General features: G+C 34.4%; 1 protein-coding gene across 1 annotated transcript; it reads right to left on the reverse strand.

Moving 5' to 3' along the window:
* Positions 1 to 1,070: 1,070 nt before the first annotated feature.
* On the reverse strand, positions 1,071 to 1,544 carry LOC139844951 (uncharacterized). Its single transcript, XM_071835173.1, has one exon. It carries the CDS (start codon positions 1,542 to 1,544, stop codon positions 1,071 to 1,073), a length of 474 nt encoding a protein of 157 aa, XP_071691274.1.
* Positions 1,545 to 11,313: the final 9,769 nt, after the last annotated feature.

Genomic DNA, 11,313 nt, shown 5'->3' on the forward strand with positions numbered 1-11,313 from the left:
GCTTAGCAGCTATCCTGAGTATACCGATCAGGCTTCAGCCCTTGTTGATGCTACGTGTGCTCGTTTTGCTGATGCTGAGCTCAACTATGTCACCTCTGTTGCTGCTCACACTGATGTTAAGCCTGTGGAGCTCCTCGCCTTGGTTGAAGAGCAATGATCTTTGACGTTGGTTTGTTTTATGATCCTCTTTTGCTGTAGTGGCCTGTGTGCCAGTTACCTTATGTCTGGTGTACTTTTATCAGGCATGTGTGCCTGCTGATTCTGGGCTTTGTTGCCTATAAACAATTTGTACTCAGTATTTTGTGGGTCATCATGCCCATCTATGTGTTATTGCTCTATTTAACTTTAGGTAGGTTATGCCTTTGGGTTTTTTGGTTGCTTTTTGGTCATCTAGGTGTGACTCTTTAGTGCCGAAATATATGCACTTATTTCATTGTAGAATATTATCTTTTTGTGTATTGCTTAGGTATAGGGAGTATTCCTCTTGTGAATACTTTGCAATATCTTCGGTATACTTCCTGCACATTGCTTAAGTATGAGAGGTATTCCTCTTTTGCTTATTGCTAGAGTTTGACAAGTATTACTCTTGGGAATACTTTGCAATAGCTTCGGTATACCTCTTGGGTTACCTCTTGCATATCGCTTAAGTTTGACAAGTATTCCTCTTGGGAATAATTTGCAATAGCTTCGGTATACCTCTCGGGTTACCTCTTGCATATCGCTTAAGTTTGGCAAGTATTCCTCTTGGGAATACTTTGCAATAGCTTCGGTATACTTCTTGGGTTACCTCTTCCTCTTGGGAATACTTTGCAATAGCTTCGGTATACCTCTTGGGTTACCTCTTGCATATCGCTTAAGTTTGACAAGTATTCCTCTTAGGAATACTTTGCAATAGCTTCGGTATACCTCTTAGATTACCTCTTGCATATTGCTTAAGTTTGACAAGTATTACTCTATTAAGCTTGGTGTTTCCAAAAGATAGTAGGATTTCATTCAAATTTCTTGTGGTAGGAAGCGTGTGAGTTTCAACTACCCATTACAAATTTTCCTACTTTCATACAACTAAAAGTCTAGAAATAAAACTTTCGAAGGTTTACTCCGTTCCAGGTTCTGGGGACCTGTTTCCCTTCCGTGGTTTCAAGCTTGTATGAACCGTTCCCAAAGGTTTCAGAGATTATGTATGGGCCTTCCCAAGTTGGACCCATCTTTCCTTCGTATTCTACTTTGCTAGTGCTGTTGAGCCTTACAACATAGTCCCCTACCTTATATACCGATGGTTTGACTCGCTTGTTGTAATACTTTTCAATCGTTTTGTTGTATGCTGCTTCCCGAATCAGCGCAACTTCCCTTCTTTCTTCCATGAGGTCAAGATTAAGACGGAGGTTCTCCTCGTTTTCTTCAAGATTTATGGTTCTGTTGGTTAATACCTGTATCTCCGCGGGGAGTACCGCCTCAGTGCCGTAAACCAAGCTGTAGGGGGTTTCTCCGTTACTCCTTTTGGGGGTGGTTCGGTGAGCCCATAGAACTAGGGGGAGTTCTTCCATCCATCCTTGGTGGCATTTACCCAATCGCTTCTCGGGGCCTTTTAAGATATCCCTGTTCGTTCCCTTGTGGGTGGTAGACGGAAGTGAAGGTTTGCTTTATCTACAGTTTCTTGCAGAACCCCGGGAAGATACCTCCGGCGAATTATTTTCCATTATCCGAAATGATTTCTTGGGGTATCCCAAAACGGCATATGATGTGTTCCCAGACGAATTTTTCTGTATGTTTCCCCGTCATGGTGTTTAGTGGTTTTGCTTCCGTCCTCTTTGTGAAGTAGTCTATCGCAACTACCAACCATTTGTAACCTCCTGGAGCCTCGGTGAGTGGACCCGCTAGATCTATGCTCCATTTTGAGAAAGGCCATGCTGATAGCACCGATATCATCTCTTGCTTTAGCTGTTTTTGAACTTTAGCATGGATCTGACATGGCTCACAGGTTCGTAAGAGTGTGACTGTATCTTCGTGCATGGTTGGCCAGTAGTACCCCATCCTTAGTATCTTTGCCACGATTGACCTTGGTCCGGAGTGAAGTCCACATATACCTTCATGCATTTCTCTGATGGTCATTGAGGCTTTGTTTGGTCCGACACATCGAAGCCATGGGGTAAGGAAAGATTTTCTATACAGAGCTCCATTCATCATTTTGTATGACGGTGCTTTGATCCGGATCTTTCGTGCTTCCTTTTTATCTTCGGGTAAAATTCCGAGTTCCAAGTATTCCCTTATTGGCTTCATCCATGTGTTTTCTTATTCAGTGACTAAGTCGTAGACTTCCAGAGCTTCGATGGACCTTTTTTCTAACACTTCGACCAATACTTCTTTTTCAAGGTGCGCGAAGGTGATATAAGCTAATTTGCTCAGAGCATCTGCTTTCTTGTTTTGTGTAACGACCCGTCAAAATTGCTATTGACGCAGTACGTTATTCACTGGTTTCATTGCTAGGTATTGACCTCTATATGATACGTTTTGTAAACATTGCATTCTTTTGAAAAGACACACGTAAATGAATATCTAAATCCAAGGTTTTCGACATCTGATGGTTTCTACATATAGACAATCACCGTAAATAATAATTTATAATAATACATCCATTGACAATGCAGTCAAAATAAGATACATGGTGATGATTTTCTGAATGCAAAGTTTTCTCTAATAAAGCATGTATGACTCCATGCACATAGCTTGTATAACGTATAAGCAAACAGCGGAAGACTTCTAGGGACCTGAGAATAAACATGCTAAAAGTGTCAACACAAAGGTTGGTGAGTTCATAGTTTTAATATCCCGCATAATCTGTATATAAAGGTGGATCACAAGATTTCAGTTGTTTCATCCAGAAACATTTATCAAAATATTCTACGAAATTGAGCACCCTGGTAACTAAGCTTTAACGTTATAATAAGTACCCCTGTTTTAACATACATGCAACCAACATGTACAATACACGCAATCTAACGTGTACTAACCTTAAATAGCATACTTCTATTTTATAGTTCAGGCTAGGGTTTCTATACCTAAAACAGACGGGGATGTCAAGCCCTATGGATCCATATACAACTATTTGCGCCCACCAGTTCTTATAACCGGCAGTTACTAGTTACCAAAGCTAAGGGATTTTTGGTTCAAACTCAGTGTAGAATTTAGTATGTACTTGTATCCATTGTGTTTAAAATAAAGTGCATGTATTCTCAGCCCAAAAATATAGCTTGCAAAAGCAATTAAAAAGGGAGCTATGAAAACTCACCTGCCAACTTCAGAAATAAATCACAGAGATGTGACCGAAAATCGGAATGCAAGTAACCGTAGACCTCAACCTAGAGAACATATGTTGGTCAATAAGTGTCTAATAAGCTAGGTCGGTCCATAGGATAAGTATAGTCCTATTGCTCAAGTCCGACTCATAAATTTAGCAAAATTTAGCAAAAGTCAACAAAAGTCAACGCAAGTCAAAGTAAGTCAAATGTAAGTCAAACGCAAGTCAAACACATTCAACATGGTTAACACAAGTCAACAACCTCATAAAATTACACAAGTTGGTCAAATAGTCAAACATAGGTCAAACTTAAGTTATTCATTTTTACTTTGAAAAATTTATATTATTTACATATATGTATATTTTAGTATTTTGCAGCTAATTCCGGGTCTCACCAAATTCGATATAATACCTTAGGTTGTGACCATTGGAAAGTGTGTCATCCCACCTTTCTATAGATAGTTTATTTGACAAAGACGAAGTTACGGTTTTAAAGTTATGACCTCGCGAAAACAGTCTGCCGAAACATAAAATGCTGTTAAGTGTCAAAATCAGCAACGACTGTCCATTTTGTCGCTTGTTTTAAACCTGTTTAGACTCAACAAAATCATACATATAATATATCGTTAACTGATTTCAACTTACGAGTCCGCAAAGTAGACCCAAGAGTCATTTTTGACACTTTACCAAAACTAAAAGTCAGCCCCAACATCCTGTTTCCATGCTCGTTTTATACCAGTTTAGACTCAACAAAATCATACATATCTTATATCATTTTGAAGCTTCTCATATCTACTTTCTGACTCAATTCATAGTTTTCACCATAACTTAATCATTTACAATTTACGAGCCTACAAAGTGAGCCCGAGAGTCATTTTGACACTTTCACTAAAATAGTACTAATTCTAAACCATAATACTTGAGCATGTAAAAATCATGTCACAAGTCCAAAATGATATTATAGACGTGTTACATACCTTTGTTTTTCAAAATTTCGCATATGAGTCAAAGTAGACGAGTATGACCTAAATGGGTCATAAATACCCATTTTGACCAAAACATGCCAAAACTCATTTTTAAAACATTACAATCTTCAAACTTACTTAAATTGATATATCGGACGTGTCCAAGTTGCCCGTTACTCATTTCGATACTTTTTGGCTTAAATGGGTCAAGTGTCCAAACAGACGGTTTAAATTACATGGTTTATACTTATACAAAATTATCACTTTAGAACACTCCACACTATATGAAATAGTTAATATAAGTGTATTAAGTTCGTATAAAAAGTCTCAAGTCTCTAGCATTGGTCATTATTTTTATAACCCGAAACATTTGCAAAAACACACGTTTAAAATCATATTTACAGCAGCAACTTCTGTGATTTTTAGAAAAATCATCGCAACTCTAAATCAGTCACCGCCAATTGGAGATGCGGCGTTTTTAAGTGAAGAACCTGCACAATTTTTCCCATGACCTGTTCTGTCCCGAAACAGCCCCAGCAACCGCAAACGAACACGTTGGTCAAATCAGTTTTTAACAGCACTATAATAAAAATGTACAAAACTTTGAACGAGCGTATAGAGTTCAAGAAAAATCAAAATGACCCGATTTTTGAGTCTAAATTCAATAGCTTTTCAATATCTACAATCCTATCAGCCCAGGTTTTTAATTACTCTTCGTTAATCATGTCAAAACGTACTTTTTCAGCCAATCCCGAAGGGTACCTTATTTTAATCCTAACTTTCGACCCGTTCGCCCAATTTACGCAATATCCAAATGAAAATTTAACTAATTTTCGAGAGTAATTCATCTAATAACTTATCAGAAGCTCAAGTATTAAAACAATTACTTCATGTTAGACCAAATCTAATGCATGCGAAACCATTTTAAGCCAATACGGGTAACCAATATTCGAGCAAACATAACATGAGCAATATGTATCCATTTTACATGATATCCTAGCCTAATTTGAGTGATTTTTAATTATCTAACAGATGGTAAACAAATCACATTCCAAATCATAAAGTTTTTTGCCCAGAAAATTCGGATTTAAGCATAAACAAGTCAAAACTTCAAATAAGCATAACGAGAGCAATTCTTAACGAAATTTGATGATTCTTAAGCCTAAAATGTGTAATTTTTAATAACCTATCAGTTGGTTAAATTATCTAAGAAAACCATATAGTCAATGTTTGAAAAATAACATTTTGGTGCTGCTGTAACAGCTCTCACAGCAAACATGAAATATAATAATGCAATTAACATAACGCAAGCATCCTATACCCGATTCGAGTGATTCTTAAGCCTAAAATGTGTAGTTTTTAATAACCTATCATTTGGTTATCAGTTCACAAACTCAATCACAAAGCATATATCTCAAAAATTTCGGATTTCATGCAATAACATATTGAAACTACAATTAATCATGTCGGAAGCATCACAAAACGAAATCAAACGATTCTTGAGCCTAAAGTTATTAATTTTTCGAGAGGATTTTATCTTGATACATATAATTTACAGAAAATATGTCTTTCATATCAATAGCATGAAATATAAAAACGTGATTTCATTAAAACTACTCAAATGATCAATTAAACACAAATTCATTTGTAAACATTCAAGGACTTGAGCACTAGACACTATATTTCCCCTAATATGTAATAAAAACATGAAAACCCAAAAATTAGAGTTTTTAAAACTTACTCTAATCAAGAAATTGTTGGTATGGATGTGTAGAGCTCTTAGAGAGGAATCCGAATATGTAAACAATTTTATGATCAAGCGATTTCTTGAAGGTGTTCTTGAGGATGAAAGATTGATGATGAATAGTAATGGGTGTTCTTAAGAAGAGAATAAGATAGATACATATGTGTGTATGTTTGGTGAAATGAATCTAGATCAGAAATATAAGTAGAAAAGGGAAGTCATGGGTTTAAACTGTAGTAGTCACGGGTAGTTATAAGATATCACGGGTGTAATAATTTGGTAAACACGGGTATTATATCTATTTGAAATTATAATTATAGATGTCACGATTATTAACTGTATAGTCACGGGTTCTATTAAATTCTTATCTGTTATCTAAAACCCAATGTATTTTAACTTAATATGATTTACTAAATTGATTTATTTTGTATTAAAAATACATTTATATATTGTTCAAAACCTTTTAGAATTTTGACGTTATACTTAGTTGATGTGTTTCATAAAATACTTATTTATTATATTTTTAAATTAGATACTGAAAACATGAATGTTTAAACTAATTTTCTCAGGTTTAGTTTAAGAATATCCTAATTAATAAAAATGATTTTTAAAACTCAATTATTATATATCATAATAATTATTAAAATTAATAATCATACATTTTGTTGTCTTAAAATATATTTCTCTCGTTTCCACTAACCGTAGTGTTTTCAAAAAAAAAATCTAACCAATATTAATAATAGTATATTTAAAAAAAAACATACAAAATTGTAAATTTTAAGTAATGGTTGTTAATTTTTCAACGAAAAGCTAACGAAAAAAGTCGGGTTATTACATTACCTACCCTTTAAAGAAAATTTCGTCCCGAAATTTTGGTTGGTGTGATTAAACGGCGTTTAAGAAACAAGTGAGGATAGAAATGTTCGTCTTGACGTAGAAAGATCGAGTATCTTTTAGTTAAGTATGAAAGTTAGGTAAAACGAGATCATAGTCCTTAGATACGAATACCTTTGAATAAACTGCTAGGAGTGCAAGTGTGATATGATAAAGATTTGAAGGAAATTACGTGTGATTCAAATGATATCACCTATAGAGTCTCATTATATTCAGGTGTCAGTAGAGAAAATAAAGGAGTCATGTAACATGGTACGTGGTGAAGATAAGGTTGATCAAGCATTACCACCATCACGTTCCATTAGAACTTCCACATGACTTACCATAATATAACCACGTTGATTAGGCGTCATTATATTACACTAACTCATGCTTTCATTCCAACATTACTCTAAAATATTTATGGATATAAAACAAGTGTCGTTTTCCAGAATTTATAAATCAAAATGATTTCAAAAAGGGGTGTACTAAAAATAGTACGAGAATATAATATTTATTTTAATTAATAATATTGAAAGGGTAATGACGTAAGAATGTCTTTGGAACTATTGAGAATCTTCCTGAGTCGGATAAGACTTCTTCCGATTTACAATTCAAGATATCAGGAGTTTCTGAATCGAAGCACATAAGCACATAATATAACACAAATGATATCTATAAAAATATATAAGTAATAACTCACGTAGGAATGTCGAGAATTTCGAAAGTCCTAAATGACGCTTCCTGGTTTTTCAATAACCGAGGTGTTGAAAATGAACTCGCTTGAGAAGGAGAAGGCTTGTAATCAAAAGGAGAAATACTTTCTCACCGATAGTAATAATAATATTATATTAATGACAGAATATGCACATTATCACATATAAGTGTAATGACAAGGTTGTAGACTAGACCACTAATGTATCCAAACAGTTCAGGTCAGACACACTAATGCACCTAATTCCCTACAACCAATGCTCTGATACCACCTGTAACGACCCGTCAAAATCGCTATTGATGCAGTACGTTATTTACTGGTTTCATTGCTAGGTATTGACCTCTATATGATACGTTTTGTAAATATTGCATTCTTTTGAAAAGACACACGTAAATGAATATCTAAATCCAAGGTTTTTGACATCTGATGATTTCTACATATAGACAATCACCGTAAATAATAGTTTACAATAATACATCCATTGACAATGCAGTCAAAATAAGATACATGGTGATGATTTTGTGAATGCAAAGTTTTCTCTAATAAATCATGTATGACTCCATGCACATAGCTTGTATAACGTATAAGCAAACAGCGGAAGACTTCTAGGGACCTGAGAATAAACATGCTAAAAGTGTCAACACAAAGGTTGGTGAGTTCATAGTTTTAATATGGCGCATAATCTGTATATAAAGGTGGATCACAAGATTTCAGTTGTTTCATCCAGAAACATTTATCAAAATATTCTACGAAATTGAGCACCCTGGTAACTAAGCTTTAACGTTATAATAAGTACCCCTGTTTTAACATACATGCAACCAACATATACAATACATTCAAATCCAACGTGTACTAACCTCAAATAGCATACATCTGTTTTATAGTTCAGGCTAGGGTTTCTATACCTGAAATAGACGGGGATGTCAAGCCCTATGGATCCATATACAACTATTTGCGCCCACCAGTTCTTATAACCGGCAGTTACTAGTTACCAAAGCTAAGGGATTTTCGGTTCAAACTCAGTGTAGAATTTAGTATGTACTTGTATCCATTGTGTTTAAAATAAAGTGCATGTATTCTCAGCCCAAAAATATAGCTTGCAAAAGCAATTAAAAAGGGAGCTATGAAAACTCACCTGACAATTTCAGAAATAAATCACAGAGATGTGACCGAAAATCGGAATGCAAGTAACCGTAGACCTCAACCTAGAGAATATATGTTGTTCAATAAGTGTCTAATAAGCTAGGTCAGTCCATAGGGTAAGTATAGTCCTATTGCTCAAGTCCGACTCATAAATTTAGCAAAATTTAGCAAAAGTCAACAAAAGTCAACGCAAGTCAAAGTAAGTCAAATGTAAGTCAAACGCAAATCAAACACAGTCAACATGGTTAACACAAGTCAACAACCACATAAAATTACACAAGTTGGTCAAATAGTCAAACATAGGTCAAACTTAAGTTATTCATTTTTACTTAGAAAAATTTATATTATTTACATATATGTATTTTTTAGTATTTTGCAGCTGATTCCGGGTTCCACCAAATTCGATATAATACCTTAGGTTGCGACCATTGGAAAGTGTGTCATGCCACCTTTCTATAGACAGTTTATTTGACAAAAACAGAGTTTCGGTTTTAAAGTTATGACCTCGCGAAAACAGTCTCCCGAAACATAAAATGCTGTTAAGTGTCAAAATCAGCAACGACTGTCCATTTTGTCGCTTGTTTTAAATCTGTTTAGACTCAACAAAATCATACATATAATATATCGTTTTAAAGCTTGTCATAAATAATTTCAATACCAATTAATAGTTTTTATCCATACTTAACTGATTTCAACGTACGAGTCCGCAAAGTAGACCCAATAGTCAATTTTGACACTTTACCAAAACTAAAAGTCAGCCCCAACATCCTGTTTTCATGCTCATTTTAAACCAGTTTAGACTCGAAAAAATCATACATATCTTATATCATTTTGAAGCTTCTCATATCTACTTTCTGACTCAATTCATAGTTTTCACCATAACTTAATCATTTACAATTTACGAGCATACAAAGTGAGCCCGAGAGTCATTTTGACACTTTCACTAAAATAGTACTAATTCTAAACCATAATACTTGAGCATGTAAAAATCATGTCACAACTCCAAAATGATATTATAGACGTGTTACATACATTTGTTTCTCAAAATTTCGCATATGAGTCAAAGTAGACGCGTATGACCTAAATGGGTCATAAATACCCATTTTGACCAAAACATGCCAAAACTCATTTTTAAAACATTACAATCTTCAAACTTACTTAAATTGATATATTGGACGTGTCCAAGTTGCCCGTTACTCATTTCGATACTTTTTGGCTTAAATGGGTCAAGTGTCCAAAAGGACGGTTTAAATTACATGGTTTATACTTATACAAAATTATCACTTTAGAACAACCCACACTATATGAAATAGTTAATATAAGTGTATTAAGTTCGTACAAAAAGTCTCAAGTCTCTAGCATTGGTCATTATTTTTATAACCCTAAACATTTGCAAAAACACACGTTTAAAATCGTATTTACAGCAGCGACTTCTGTGATTTTTAGAAAAATCATCGTAACTCTAAATCAGTCACTGCCAATTAGAGATGCGGCGTTTTTAAGTGAAAAACCTGCACAATTTTTCCCATGACCTGTTCTGTCCCGAAACAGCCCCAGCAACCGCAAACGCACACGTTGGTCAAATCAGTTTTTAACATCACTATAATAAAAATGTACAAAACTTTGAACGAGTGTATAGAGTTCAAGAAAAATCAAAATGACCCGATTCTTGAGTCTAAATTCAATAGCTTTTCAATATCTACAATCCTATCAGCCCAGGTTTTTAATTACTCTTCGTTAATCATGTCAAAACGTACTTTTCAGCCAATCCCTAAGGGTACCTTATTTTAATCCTAACTTTCGACCCGTTCGCCCAATTTACGCAATATCCAAATGAAAATTTAACTAATTTTCGAGAGTAATTCATCTAATAACTTATCAGAAGCTCAAGCATTAAAAAAATTACTTCATGTTAGGCCAAATCTAATGCATGCGAAACCATTTTAAGCCAATACGGGTAACCAATATTTGAGCAAACATAACATGAGCAATACGTATCCATTTTACATGATATCCTAGCCTAAATTGAGTGATTTTTAATTATCTAACAGATGATAAACAAATCACATTCCAAATCATAAGTTTTTTTGCCCAGAAAATTCGGATTTAAGCATAAACAAGTCAAAACTTCAAATAAGCATAACGAGAGCAATTCTTAACGAAATTCGATGATTCTTAAGCCTAAAATGTGTAATTTTTAATAACCTATCAGTTGGTTAAATTATCTAAGAAAACTATGTAGTCAATGTTTGTAAAATAACGTTTTGGTGCTGCTGTAACAGCTCTCACAGCAAACATGAAACATAATAATGCAATTAACATAACGCAAGCATCCCATACCCGATTCGAGTGATTCTTAAGCCTAAAATGTGTAGTTTTTAATATCCTATCATTTGGTTATCAGTTCACAAACTCAATCACAAAGCATACATCTCAAAAATGTCGGATTTCATGCAATAACATATTGAAACAACAATTAATCATGTCGGAAGCATCACAAAATGAAATCAAACGATTCTTGAGCCTAAAGTTATTAATTTTTCGAGAGGATTTCATCTTGATACATTTAATTTACAGA

This window comes from Rutidosis leptorrhynchoides, chromosome 1 (genome assembly GCF_046630445.1).
Source record: "Rutidosis leptorrhynchoides isolate AG116_Rl617_1_P2 chromosome 1, CSIRO_AGI_Rlap_v1, whole genome shotgun sequence".
Taxonomy (NCBI): domain Eukaryota; kingdom Viridiplantae; phylum Streptophyta; class Magnoliopsida; order Asterales; family Asteraceae; genus Rutidosis; species Rutidosis leptorrhynchoides.